Below are 15,758 nucleotides of genomic sequence, written 5' to 3'. Positions count from 1 at the left end.
CAGCTCATTCCAGTTATTTCCAACATCGCTGGAGCCCTCCAGGCTCATTCTGGATTTGGCCCGGGTTTAGGGCTGGTTGCCCCTGATGACATGGGATTTGGCTTTATTTCTTTTGACTGGGATTCTTTATTTCCAGAAGGGAAGCCAGCCACTAAGGCACTGAGCTCATCAAGCCCCCGTGACATTTTATACTATCAAATTGCACAATGCAAGAGAGTAATACAGTAAATCGATCTTCATTTTGCTCTTTCCACTCTCAGTCTGAAAGTAATACAAACAAATGAGATATATTTTAGCCATTGAAATTTGCAGAAGAGGATTGATTTTATTATATACAATACAGAGAGGCTTAAACAGTTATCAAGAAACATATGCCTCTGGCCTTTCAGACCAAAGATTGTAATCACGGCGGGTCAAAAAGCGGCGTTGGGTCTGACAGCGTATACATGTCCACAGAACACATCGGGAAGGTTGTTTTCGCACCCTAACTCGAGCAGATACTCCAGGTATAAGAAGACTCTGGCATCCTTTGCAGATTGTCCTTTTCAAACTGGGCTGCCTGAAACAATAACAGGTTACCAAGATATAAATACATTCATCCAGCCACAAGCATGCTATATCACACCAGAACCAAATGTGTTGACTATGCCTTATCTGTATTTTATGCCCACTGAAGATGGTATCATGTTGCTCTCCAATTTTACATCAGAGTAATATACTGCGGACTATGGTTTGCAGGAAGAAACTATACCAAATGAGCGGAGGGTTGCTACAATAGCTCCAGTGTACAAAGGAATGGGTGATAAACACAAAGCATATAATTACAGGCCAGTCAGCTTGACATGCTGTATGTAAGCTCCGGAAAACCATTATTTCCAATAATATTTAATGCATTTGAGAAATTACTAACTAGTTTGATAGAAGATAGTTCAGACTTCAGAAACGTTATTCCAGTGAGGCTCAAACTTGTAGGATTCTACCAAGATAGAGCACAGATTTTAGATTCAGGAGGTCAAATGGACTGGATCGCTATTGACCTACCCAAGAGTTTTGATAGGGAAGACTGCAGATAAAACTGAAGACTACTAAACCAGACAAAACAGTGGTTGAATGGGTGGCTAAATTTCTATAAAATAGAGAAATAGAGTAGGTAAAGCATTATCTGGTCCCGTAACAATTAAGAGTCCCACACTGCAGTATTATTGGAACACTTATGTTTATAAGATAAGGCTTTTGCAGATGATGTTATACTGTACAGAGCAGTAAATAAGTTACAAGATTGTGAATGACTGCAAAAAGACCTTGACAATGTTGTGAGATGGACAATACTTCCTCTAAAACATTGATACTCTGTCAAAATATGAATGTTTCATCTAAACAGTGTTATGTGGTTGAAGATGTTGATAATATACTTTTAACCAATAAGTTGCCTTAAGCAATTTAGTGTATCGACAAGGTGGAAAATAAAAAATACTTAGTTGTGAAAAGTCAAGTTGTCGGTTTCATCGTCAGGAGAATATGTCCACTCAGTTTTTATTACTGTGTTGATGGGATAAAAGTACCTCACAGGGAACACTGCAAGTACTTAATTGTTAATGTAAGGAAAGATCTTCATTGGGGTAATCACAATATCAAGATTGCAAATAAAGTTTACAGATCCTCTTCATATGGTTACGAAGGTATTTTAGGGTTGTAGTACGGATGAAAAGGAGAGGGCATATAAGATCCCAATTAGACTATGTTCCTGAGTACAGGATACACACAAGAATTACTTGAAGCCAGGACTGGAAGAGATCCAAAGGAAATCAGCACGATTTGTTCAGGGTGATTTCCGACATGAGTAGTGTTATGAAAATGTTCCAAACTTTGGACTGGGAAGAGATGGGAGTAAGGAGATAAGGTGCTCGACTAAGCGGTACGTTTAGAGCTATCAGTGAAGAAATGGCGTGGAATGACATTAGTAGATGAATAAGCTTGAGTGGAGCTTTTAAAGGTGGGAAATATCATAATATGAAGATGAGGTTGGAATTAAAGAGGACAAATTGGGTCAAATATTCATTTATATGAAGAAGAATTAATGATTGGAATATTTTATCAAGAGTAAATGTTCAATAAATTTGCAAGTTCTTCAAAATCAATTGACACCTAATATGCCACCTGGATGACAGCCCTAAATGCAGATCAGTGTTGATTAACTGATTGAATTGTACCTTAATTAGAGCTACAGCCAGAACCTTTCCACTCCTAGTTCTTTCCCATAACACAGTCACCAAACTCTTGAGTTAGTGTAATAGTTAATACACAGCAGAATTATATCCCATACCTCATACATTCTTAAACCTTCACATAAAGAGAACTTTCATTCTTACGTGGTAAAATCCTTCAAGATACGAGACTACATTGTGAAACGTGTGATGCTTGATCCAGAGTGAATACCTGGACAGTGTAAAATAAGTAGCACCAGCCTGCGTAAATCTTATTAAGTTATTTTAATATGACGTGGGATCTGAAGTTGCAACAAATGTATGCAAGTGATTTAACTGGCATTCATGGACTCCATCAGTAAGTAAACCATAATTTAGTTATCCCCTTCTTAGAAGTGAAGCTTCCACGGTGTGAAGAATTATTTAATTTAATTTCCGGGTCGAACAGTGTTGTACTTGTTCGCACATCACGTACAGTTTGCCGACGTTTTGAATACATTGCAGTATTCTTTGTCAAGGCGACTGAAATACCCCTACTCGATCCGAGGTAATCAGTCTCCCAGGCAGAAATTACACTACTAGAGTGGCTTTGATCTTGGCCTTTTATATCCTAGCCTTTCTGGCTGACGTAAACCCTGGCTGTCTCGCGAGAACTCTGGAAAGTATGCCTCACAGCCAGGTAGTGGGGACTTGCCCGCGCTGTTATGTAATGGGGTTGCGGCCCGCGTGTTTATGTTGTGGTCTGTATGTCTTAAACTATGAATGATAGGCTTCCAAGAATTACTGATTTTATATCCTTCTTCTAAATTTATGTTGTTCGGATGTTTCTTGATTTCGATAGCCTCGCGGATTTTCCTTTCCAGATTCCAAGGGATAGCTGCTAGGATCTTGGTCTTGTCAAATGATATTCCGTGTATAGTTTCGTAGGAATGCTTGGCTACTGCTGAAATATCTGTGTTTTGGTTCTTGGTGTGACGGATATGTTCTTTTAGGCGGGTGGAGATCAGACGTTTTGTCTCACCTACATAACAAGCTCCGCAGCTACATTCAATGTGATACACTCCAGGGGCCTGTAATTCTATTGTGTCTTTTACTGGTGGTAGATAACGGGCTAGCTTACGGTGAGGTTTATAGATAGTTTTTATGTTGTATTTGTACAGTATCTTGCCGATCCTGTCTGTAGTCTTTTTAATGTATGGCAGAATCGCTGTTTTCTGGCGGGTCAGTTCTTCTTTCCCGTTGTTTTCTCCTGCGGCGGCCTTTTCTTTGTTCGCTTCTGATTTTTTTAAGGACTCGTCGGATGTTATTGAGCGAGTAGCCATTTTTCCTAAGGGTTTCCGTGAGGTGTTCTTTCTCTTCCTCGAGGTGCTCTGCGTCAGATATCGCTATGGCCCTGTTCACTAGTGATGTTAGGACAGCCTGCTTTTGTGATGGGTGATGATGAGACGAGACGTGTAGGTACCTGTCTGTGTAAGTGGGTTTCCTGTATACTGCGCGACTCAGCGTCCCATTGGGGTTGCGTATTACTAGCACATCCAGGAACGGTAGTTTTCCGTCTACTTCTATTTCCATTGTGAACTGAATATTTACGTGTATGGAGTTGAGATGGTCGAGAAATAGCTGTAAGTTATTGCTCCCGTGAGGCCAGATTACAAAAGTGTCATCCACAAAGCGGAGAAAACATTTCGGTTTCAGGGCAGATGTAGCTAAGGCTTTCTGTTCGAAGTCTTCCATACACATGTTTGCTATTATTGGAGAGAGTGGCGACCCCATCGCGGCCCCTTCTGTCTGTTCGTAGAACTCCCCGTTGAAATAGAAATAAGTGGCGCTAAGGCATTCTTTAGCTAGTGTTGACAGGTCTTCTGGAAGTTTCTGGTCTAATAGCTTAGTAAGCTTTGACGTCACGTCACTTTTCACCAAGGTGCCGCTAACAGAAGTATTTCTGACTACTAAAAACAACGAGAAGCCAGCCAGCTATGGAAGAAGAGCAAAAAATATGGAGATTGCATTCAGACTATGCCAGGAAACTTATAAGTCCAAATCCCTCTCCTATCAAGCCAAACTCATACACTATAATACCGTGGTGAAACCTGAATGCCTCTATGCAGCAGAGACAATTGTCAGAAAGGGGATTACCGAAATAGGAGGGCGTAAATTTCTGAGGAAAATTCTGGGACCCAAGAAAGCAACAGGAAATTAGTTTACCTTCCGTTTGAGATCAAATCAAGAGCTGCATGAAAAATGCGAAAACATTACAACCTTGATAAGAAAAAGGCAAATAACTTTCTATTGACACCTGAGAAGAATGGGACCGGAACGCCTAGCAAATAAGATCCTCATATTCCACGAAAGAAGAAAGACCCAAGTACCATGGCTGAAAGAAGTTCATCACATACCTGCCAACTTTTAGAAACCAAAAATAGGAAGATTTTTTAATTCTTGGATTTCATCACATATATTCCACCACAGGTCAGGATAAAAGGCACACATATCTACAATTACAATGCGAATTGACCATTAAATTTAAAATCTTCAACTAAAACAAAAATCGTTACAAGAAAATGTACCTAATCACTCTCTTATGACACATACCAATAATATTTATGTCACACGACACACATACAATAAAATGCATAATACTGTGTTTTCTCGCGTAATTAACGTTCTTTTTGATGAAAAATACAGGCGAAAACTTCGGATGCGTAAATTATTCAAGGAATTCAGATCTTTGCAAATTATTTATAATTCATTTGCATTTAAAAGATACATCAAATATAATATAAACACAATTGGTTCAACTCATTTGCGGTTATCATCATTTGGCGTAAAATACCGGCGTGAGATTTTTTCTGAAAAGTCAAATAGGGTACATCAGACACGTGGGTTTGAAGTACCCACGCTAGAAAATATTCTCATTACGAGCTGACATACGACCTGAATGACATACCGGCAAAAAAAGAAAACTGTCCAAAACGAGAAAGGCCGAGCATCGAAGGAGGGGCCCTGCTACATTACCCCAAACCGTTCGTATCCAATCTTCTACGAGTGACGTGTCCATTCACCCTTTTTCTTGAATACAAACGTTGATCACTCGCGGAAATTTTGCTTTAGGCATTGTTTTTTGTTTTAGAACAATGTAAGTTGCAAGCTTTCTGCCATCAGCTGTTACAGCAAGCATTGCAGTACCGGTACATCGTTTTTTGCTTCCGGTAGCGCGTACGATAACACTGTCCTTTCTTATCGATTGTTCGACATTGTGGCATATGGATGATTGGCGTCTGACCTGCGGTCCCTATAAGGGAGATCAAATATTCCTTCACTTTACGTTTCTCAGTCACAAAGCGATGAAAATGGTTGAAATCATTCGTCATTTTTTTGGCATAATGTTGTTGTTCGAAGAGAAAGTCCATTTCTCTTCATAAAATTAATCAAGCCTCGGCTAACCTTCAAATCCGAGACACTGATTCCATGTTCCGCTGCTATTTCTCATTCTTTAAAATACAGCATTTCGTGAGAAACGGCTTATCCAACATTGCGTAACAAAATCATATATTTAAGCAGATAATCCTTTACTTGCGGAAACTTGCCGCTTTTTGTCCGCGAAATGCTTTGCGAGACTCGTTGGCCGCTTGAAGTGCACTTCTGTTACCGCGGTAGCACACGTTTGATTTGGACACTGAATACTTGCTGCCCACTGCTCTATTCCCGTATGTTTCGGCGTAACTGATCACCGCGAGTTTGTACGATGCAGTATTACTCCAATACTGTGGACTGACAATTTTGAGATCATGTCCCGTACCCGAAACACTCGTAAAACTAGTGCAGTGGGATTACCGGAATATGTAATAACAGCACGTTGCCCTGTGTTTGGAATGCCCGCTTTCGCAATAGGAAGTCTGCTACTTGAGTAGTTGACATCTTTTCGAAACGCATCCGAAGCTGAGTGATGGATGTTGTGGGTGCGTCAAATACGTGAACATTTCCTTTTCACCACTTTGGACCCAAAAGTATTGGGAAGCGTAAATTATGCAAGGGCGTTAATTATGCGAGAAAATACGGTAGTTTCCTTTATCAGACGGTAAAATGAACGGAAATTTATAGGTATCTCTGAACATTTGGAAATAAAGTTTGTTATACTTTTTGGCCATAACGAGAAAAGAAAATGCCAGAAACTGTCACCGACACAACACCCTTAAGAACATTCAACTCATTAAAATTATGCACTTAAATACGCGAAACTACCACATACAAAACAATTCAATATGTCCCATACATTATTAACATACGACTTTGACAGAGGGGGAAAGCATAGAAATGCAAGAAAAAAAACACGTGGCCTACAACTCCGACGAAACTACGCACAGAAACGATGTTAACAGCGCGCGAACAACACAATAACAAACTCATTCATTCATCACGATTGAGTCGTTAGCGCGCGCTAGCCTCTTGCTTGCAGGACGATCGCCGCCCCGCATCCCCAGCTGTATGAAGCGCACACGCTGCTGTGGTGAGCGGGAAACACGAAGGAAACTTTCCAGGTAAATCGGAAGGGTTGGCAGGTAGGCCCTACCCTTGGTTATTATGGGTGTATTCAACAGGTTGTGTTCTCATATAGGTTCATGAGGGTTACTGATCTTTCTTTCTTTCTTTCTTCCTTCCCTTTATCATTCTACTATTGTTTCTACCTTGCAGGTATGATCCTGTTCGACTTGTGAGGGAGACATGTTTGCACTTGTGCATGAATGTTCTTGTATCATTTGTCTAGTGTTCTTCACTGGTCATGTCAGCCTCACCTCCGTGGTCTTGGTTCGTTCTCTGGTTGTTCTCGTGTAATATTTTTCTCTAGATTCTTTGCCTGATAGCTCCTTCATTCTCATTTCTGCTTTGATTTATTTCATTTCTCTTTCATGATCCTAATGAATGTTACATCTATGGAACAATTTAATTAATGAAATCCTAAATTTAATTACTATTATTTTATTTTAGCTTATCCTAAATAAAATATTTATTGACAAATAATATTGGTTCTTCCTTTTTCTTAACCCTCTATGAAATAACTTTACTTACACTCTTGGTCACCCTGGCCCTTGTGTGTGGGTATCTCTTGTTTTTCTGGGGAAGATTGTTACAAGCTTTAAGATATGGACTTGGTGGTCCTATTTTAATTAAGTTTATCTGAGTGGTACTGAATATTAATTTAGTATTTATCTGTGCACTGTGGTATCCTGAAATTTTAAATTCATCCATTAATATTTATGTTTATACTTATTCTGTACTTATTTGAAGTGACTGAACTTATTTTGGTTCTTCTGAGCACTGTTGTTTGGATATCTGCTTAGTGATGGGCTGCTCTAATTTTATTAAATCAGGCGTGGTTGAAATTAATTTAATTTTGGGTTTTGGGTGCCGTAAGTTCTGCTGACCTTTAAGTCAGTCAAACTTAATTATTTATTTTCTGACCTCATTCTGAAGTTATTGAATTTTTTTTCGTTCCTCTTCGGTGTTTTTGAGTGTAGTGATTTTGTACAGCATGGAGTCCTCGTTCCTAAGATCTGTTAACTCCAAAAGTGTTTAATCATGATACTATTTTCTACCTGACTAAGATTATTTTCTTTCAATTATCTGTAATTTATTTTCCTTTGTGTATTATTGCAAAGCAAGTTCCAGTCCCGCAGTTATTTGTTCTTTTCATTTTAAATCTGGATTTCAAGTTAGTTGTCAGGTCAATTTACATTCCTATTTAAGTTACTCTATAAGCATTTCTGTGTTAAATATATTTTTATTTAAGCTCTGCAATTACTGTAATGAATTATACAAAGGTACAGAGACGGTTTTAAAGGAAATTCCAACTCAAATACAGTATTTATTTTAATCTTCCTTAGGCTTAACAAATATTCCATATTTTATGAAAGTACATGTTTTATTTTAAATGTGTGTTATTTTATTTGGGATAATTTCTAAAATAGGTATTTTTAGTATTGCGCCCTATCCCGCGTCCAGGTATGACACAAAAATACTCCCACAGCTCAATAATATCTCAGGGTAAATTTCAAATAAATAATTTGGCCTAATGTGAATTGAGAAAAGAAATTCAACCTCATGCGAAACAATTCGATACCGGATGAACGCCTCCATGCTGCCGCATGTTTTTCCAACGCATGTACCATCAGATATCGCAAAAATCCACTTAAGACTAAGTTATCCTACGACAATTACCTATAAATCAATTACTCGCAAAATATAAATCTATAATAAGTTTATTAATCTAATTTAATTCAGAAGAAAAGAGAAAGTAACTTGTTAAAATATTCGTCCAATAAATCATACAATAAATGAACATTATCCATGGATTCCCTTTATATCAGCGTTGACTTAATAAAATTCAATTTCAATCTTGACATAAGCTAACATTTTGTTTTACATCTTCATTTGATATATAAATATTTAGTTAATCACATTATTTAAATAATAATCAAATTGGAAAAATCAATCATATCACTGATTCATATAACACTGACCAAGAGCATATGCAATCTAAATTGTTTTATGAATATCGCTTCATCTCCGTTATCTCCGTTGAATGACATGCTAAGGTTACTAACACCTATTGTCATTTATAATATTGGCACCTACCATCCTAGTCTTAGTATGTTTACGTATTCGTAAAATCATCACGTATCTTTCACAAATAAAAAATTAATCTAAACTTCTTTACTAATTACTAGTTCTTAATTAGCCAAAATATCATCCTCTTATTCCATACTTGACTTTACATGAAGCCTTATTTGCATTGAAAAGTTAAGTGATTCCTCTCATTTAATATTATACCTTAATATTATCTCAGACATCTATGTTATTAAACACAACTACATATTTATCTCATCTTTCAATTCATGTATTACCTCTATATGATATTTGCTATAGATATTTACTTACTACACAGCCTTATTTTAATATAGCAGGAACCATCTACTCTGATATACGCATCTGGGTTAGCCATGCCTACCTTGTCTTACGATATTCCCACGAAGTATTAATCATTCCATGTACTTGCTTCTTATAATTGATCCATAATGCGAATATTTATATTTGGCATCCATCATTACGTCTTTGCTGCAACTATCTTCCTAACACTTCATTTCCATTCCTTCATATTACTCCATTCACTTCTATATATCGCTCAATTCAATCAATTATAAACATAACCATTTTTCTTCATATCATAACCTTTTCACATGTAACACAGTTCCTAGGATGTATTAAGTTTCAATGCATCTATATTCACTTCATTGGATCATAATTCATCTCACAGAATAATATTTGACCTCTAGTATTCCATAATGCCATTTCATGACGTACATCGACAAGAAATAACTCATATAATCTACACTGCCTTTCCATATCATTTCATTGCGACGCTTAATAAGCATGTTCGGCTTCCAAACCCATTTAAGAAATCTAATATGTGCATATACTCTCATTCTGCTGTGTGAAATCTACACTCATTCTCGCAAATAATCACATTCATCAGCTATCATAATACACTCAAAACAAGTATAATCACTTCTTCGAGATATATCGATTTTATCACCACTTAACCTCGTAATATATAATTAAATTATTGCACTTCACTGGGTCACTTGTTATCTTAAATACTTCACAATTACTATAAATTTCATAAGGTACTACAATCTAAATTAAGAACTATCATTTAATAAACTTTGCTTGTCATTCAATGGTTATGGCGACTTTGTAGCTCTCGGCGCTACATCTGTAGTCCTTGGCTGGCTGGATATTATGGGTCAGCTGGAGTCCTCTCCTTCATCAGGTCTAGTTGGCTGGCTGGTTACATATTCACCTCCAGGTTGGTCCACCTCGAATTCAGCAAGTCATAATCATCTTCTCTCTTGAGCTAGTGTTAACATAAAATAATCCCAAGAAGTAAGAGTTCATTTTAATGCTTTTCGAAAATCAAATATCTCATCAATACTCTTGTATTTGCTTATTGAGCTGACGTTTCCCAAAATATTTAACACTGGGTTCAGTGCATCTTCGATTTTATCTTTGCCTTATTTTTTTTTATATTGAATTTTATGTAATAATTCTGTTCTTTAAGGCTTAAGAATCTCTTAATTTTTCTTCTTGGTAATGATTCTTGGTTATTTTTCTGTCCTCTAATTTCTATATTTAATAAGCTTCGACGTGTCCTTTCGCTCCTTATTTGATCAGTTGATGAACGTTTTTAATTCAAATCTCCTTACTTCACGCCGCGATTCCTTTCTTATGCGCTGAATACTGTGTATTACGCCGTATCTTCTTCTTTGGAACGAGTAATATTTGAGTATTTCGTTCAACTTGTGTAATATCTTCCTTTTTTCGACGCAGCTGAAACGTTTCGTGTCCGTCCAGTATCTCAGCAAATTAGTTAGTGTAATAATAACATATCAAAATTTACTTGTTTCTTTTCAAACAATCCACTTGATATGTTTATGTTCTCTACTCACAGCCTTGAAATTGTGCGCTCTTTACTCGGTTTTGGCCTCCTGTGAACTTTTAAATTATAGTTCACTTCATATAATTCTGGCCTATGTGGTCCACTCTGATGCCATTTTGGAACATGTAAGAAAATGCAATGAGCACAGTATAGGTGTAAAAAAAAATTGTATCCCCTCTTTACTTTTTCTTTATTGGGCTATTTTTAACTTCCACACTTTTACTTAGGCTAAAATCAAGCTTAAGTACAAAGGTGGTGATGGTGTTACATATTTTGATAGTAAAATTTGTTTTTGCTGCGTTTCGATCATTATTTGATGCTCTGTTTGTCTTCGCCAGCGTTTATTTTCAGGTATTTCACACTACTTGTTTGTACTTCATCATATCATGCGGACATGACGTTACCTGTTAGGGTCACGGATTCTTACCTATCTCGACTATCACCACTTTTTAAGTCATTGTATATTTGATGATGATGATGATGATGATGATGATGATGCTTGTTGTTTTAAGGGGCCTAACATCAAAGGTCATCGGCCCCTAATGGTACGAAATGAAAGAACAAAAATTTCAAAGGCATCCACTGACCAAAATAAAAATAAAATATGTCATGAAGAATGAATGGATGGACAGGAACCCAACAAAACACAAAACAAACAAACAAAACCCAGTGGATCGGACTCAATAGAGATCGAAAATAACATTATTACCGACCAAGGAACCACTTATAAAGTACAATGATGCTTGGTGTCTATAGGGGTGCAAAATCCACGTCTAAGGCCCCACAGAATGGTACATGTCGCGAGTAAAATAGAACCATGGTATGTGTCATGTTGGGGTATTAATCAGAAGTAGCGAAGACTCACGGTGTTCCACAAAAGATGGCACTACCCACAAGTATTGTACTTCGTACAGGTAACGCAGACCTATGGTGTTTCGCACACAATGGCGCCACTTACAGCCAACGCAAACCGATGAGTTTCCTCACCTAGGTGTACTAGTCACGGGTGCCGGTCCCAGGGGCCCCGTGGTGTTCCTCACATAGTGAGTACTAATCACAGGCAACGCAGACCCACGGTGTCGCTCATATAGTGGTACAACTCACAGGCTACGCCCAGACCCGCGGTGTTGCCCACATGGGTACAACGCACGGGTACTGGAATCCACCCGGCCAGGCTTTTTACTGCAACGAATCACAAACCTATTTCGTACCAAGTTAGTGATACTACTAACAAGTACATGCAACCCATGGTGTTCCCCGCATGATGGTACGAATCAAGAGTAGTTTCATGGTTCTAATTCATTCATCCCTTGGTCGCCCCTTTCAGTCGCCTCTTACGACAGGCAGGGGATACCGTGGGTGAATTCTTCGTCTGCCTCCCCCACCCACAGGGTGTGTGTGTTTGGTCCGTGAGAGGTTTTTCATTTCCCTCAAGTCCGCCGGCAAGCCGGTTAGGACCCCCCTATCCGCCACCTGGGATGCGCCACGTGGGAGTATCACCTCTCCCCCTGCTACGCCTGCGTAGCAGGTTCGTGGCATGGTATATTTATGTTCTCATGTTGTTGCATATTTCATAAAAATAGCCTCATTTGTTGTGGTAGAAATATAAACTTAAAGGAATAATATTTCTCAATAAATTCCAGCAAGAAAACAATTATTTTTTTTTTCGGATGTTGTATTTAAGAGAATAAATATTTTGCATTTACTCAAAGTCAGTTTCGGCAAACGGAAGAGCTTAACAGTTATAAATTTAAGAAAATACTTTAAAGTAACTTAGCTAACTCAGCTAAGTAAATGTGGTATTTCATAATCTTTAGGTAAAGGGAGGGTAATTGTGATAATTGTTAAGAAATTATGACTTAATTCTTACTACCTAACCCAGAAACAATACAGCTGTACTTGTTCAAAAACTAATTGATTAAAGTCACACACATGGTTATTGGTGTGACATGAAAAGGACATCACTTTTGTGCTGCCAAGTTCAATGCCTGATTTCTGTACATCTTTCCATTCGAAGAACAGCATTATTTTTATACATGTACAAAAGGTCATACCAGTTTTGATATCAGTAGCCAGGGCTTTTTTTCTGCCCGTACTCTGGTATACGTACCAGTAAACTTTAGATTGTAAAAATTGTAGTGAAGATTTGGATTTTTTGTTTAAAAGTGTATCTTCAATTAGGTCCTGTCATCATCGCTTGATATAGAATTATGGCATCAGAAAGTGTTGATAAATCAACTCTCATCAATAGCTATTGACCGTATGATGAAGTATATGATATAGATCCAGTTCGATAGCACTACCTTTTCGACTGTATGTGGTTGCTGCTTAAAATTTGAGAACTTCCTTCATGTGAATGTAATCAGCTTCACTACACTTCCTGTTCACTTAACTTTGTTGCTATGTGTGCTGTGGTTGCATCTGTTCAGCATTCTGTACATGAATTGGTTTGTTTCCTATGGTCTTTATCAAACGCAATGAACTCAAAAATCACTCAGTTCTTCTCTTCTGGTCCGGCAGGTAAGAATTTGAAACTTTCCGAGAGCAAACCGAGTGAATGTGGTGTACTGAAAACAAGTTTGGGTAAAAATGCTCCAATCGAAATTGGAAAAGAAGAACACATTGCTGTGGCTATCGAACACGCGGTTGAGGACGAAAATCTTCCCAAGTGCTGGTCTCAACAGCAAAAAGCTGATTCTTGCAACAACAACAAAAAAAATGACTGGCTGATCGTGCAAAATAAAAACCTTGGCTGTAAAATAAGTCAAGAAGTAATCAATTTGCATCTGAACAGAAACAAATGAGGTATGAACATTTCTAAGCCATGGGCAATGTTCAGATTACTCCTTTTGGTGAAAATTAAAATGACTTCAAAAAAAAAAGATTCATGATCATAAAATTAGTTCCATTCATAAGGCTGCCAATAACATATTAACTACTCCAAAAGAAAAAAGTTGGAGGTCTGTTTTATGCAATCTTTGGAACAGGACAAAGAGATAACCTCCACAATCTTCAGAACAGCCTTCCAAATTGCCAAGAAAAATAAGGCATTCAGTGATTTTTAATCAGAAATTGATCTTCAAGAGTAAATGGTAGAGACATGGGCTGAATTCTTCATTTAACTGAATTGCTACGATATGATACAATGTTAATATTTTGCCTGTGTTCAATATATTAGTTGTTTTAAGATCTTCGCTAATTGGCTGATGATGACACTTGAAATGTGTTGAAACCGGTCCCAATAAACAGGTTGTAACTACTTTTTACTACGGAGTATTGAAAGGTGGATCCTTCCCTATAATATTGTACATCTTCTGAATTCTTCATTCGACCAATGCTTGTATCAATATTGGTGCTGAAAGGAAGAAAACCCTAATGAAGAAAATAATGCAATCTAACTGAAAGATTTCTTTGCTTATAATTGACGAGACCACTACTGTTAGACAATTAATGTATTTACTAATACATAAAGGGCAATGATTCTTGATATGGATGAACATACAAATCTATTGATATTGTAGAGTTGCAAAATGTGCCTGCCCAAGGTATTTTTCAATGTCTGATTAATGTTTTGAATGAATTGGGCTTCTCTCAAGAATTCTTGAAAGAAAACCTTATTGCAGTAGCATGTGATGGATTTACTATGTTGTTAGGGAAAAAAGAAAGGTGTAATGACTTTAATAAAGGAGCAATATCAACAGATCTTGTTCTGGCACTGCGCCAACCCTAGGCGAACTCTGTTGGAGATGTTATGAAGGACTTCCCATCACAGATTAATCAGTTTAAGTCATTTCTTTACAAACTTTATACCATACATTACACCACCAGTCACCTAAAAATGCCAGAGACTGAGAAATATTCTGACAATCTGGACCAGCTACTGTACCACATTGGTGGGGGGTCGATGACCTAGGTGTTAGGGCCATTTAAGCAACAAGTATCATCTGTACCACACTGGAAGAATAATTCTAAATACTCGTTCAGTAGCTTCAAGTTACAGATGTGTTTCTGAAGTTTGGAAAAAGTATGGATTATTGGTGGTACATTTTGAAAGAGCAAAATGGGATGAGAACAGGGATGAGTGTGAAAGAGTTATGTATGAAGGTCTTTTGAAATTACGAATGTTGATTTTATTGATCTTGGTCTTATGTGCGATGCTCTTCAAGAGTTGTTAGAACTCAGCACTGAACTATATTGAGGATGACTCTTTATAAGGCTCGTAAAGTAATTTCCAGGCAGATTCTTCTGTTTGAAGATAGGAAATTTAATAGTATATCTTACTATCATGAAGCTCGAAATGCAGCTGAGAACTGGACATTCAAGGGAATTACCCTGGAGAAGAGAGAATAAAAGTCGAGCTGCCAATGCAAAAAGCTCTCGACCCTGAAATGTTCCACGACGGCTAAAAGGCGACGGATGGAAAATTGTTAACAAAAGAAGACTACTTCTTCTTCTTCTGCTTCCACCACTTTTCCCACATCCGTGGGGTCACGGGGCTAACTGTGTCGCACATATGGATTTGGCCCTGTTTTACGGCTGGATGCCCTTCCTGACACCAACCCTATATGGAGGGATGTGATCACTATTGCATATTTCTGTGATGGCTGGTAGAGTAGTGTGTTGTCTGAATATGGAGAGAAACGTGGGACAAACACAAACACCCAGTCCCCGAGCCAGAAGAAATAATCAGACGCGATTAAAATCCCTGCCCTGGCCGGGAATCGAACTCGGGACCCGAAGGCCTCAACGCTGATCATTCAGCCAACGAGTCAGACAACAAAAAAAGACACAAATACCAGAATGGACAAAATTACTGTACGGTATCTTAAATGTTGACCAGATAAGGTTCAGAAGCCTGTCACCTAATGTGAAGTTGAAGTACAAAATTTGTGTAGGCGATTAAGGATTCAAGAAAGGCAAGTTGTAAGAGGTTATCGTAAATTGTTTGTTGAAAATAAAATGCCAGCATCACTACTACCTCTTGTGAACATGATCAACAATATTTCCATTTCTTCTTCTTCTGAATGTGGTTTCTCGCAAATGAACTTACTGACACCAAC

At 37.9% G+C, this 15,758-nt stretch overlaps 1 protein-coding gene across 1 annotated transcript in view; it reads right to left on the bottom strand.

Moving 5' to 3' along the window:
- Positions 1-305: 305 nt before the first annotated feature.
- Positions 306-15,758, bottom strand: part of Rpp21 (ribonuclease P protein subunit Rpp21) — a 49,170-nt gene continuing 33,717 nt past the window's right edge. The window contains exon 4 of the mRNA XM_067148472.2: positions 306-559. Coding sequence (XP_067004573.1) covers positions 361-559 — 199 coding nt within the window. The 3' untranslated portion in view covers positions 306-360. The remainder of the gene's footprint in view (positions 560-15,758) is intronic.

This window comes from Anabrus simplex, chromosome 5, assembly GCF_040414725.1.
Source record: "Anabrus simplex isolate iqAnaSimp1 chromosome 5, ASM4041472v1, whole genome shotgun sequence".
Classification (NCBI taxonomy): domain Eukaryota; kingdom Metazoa; phylum Arthropoda; class Insecta; order Orthoptera; family Tettigoniidae; genus Anabrus; species Anabrus simplex.
The sequence above is the reverse complement of the archived record's forward strand: the minus strand, read 5'-3'. Positions and strand labels throughout refer to the sequence as shown.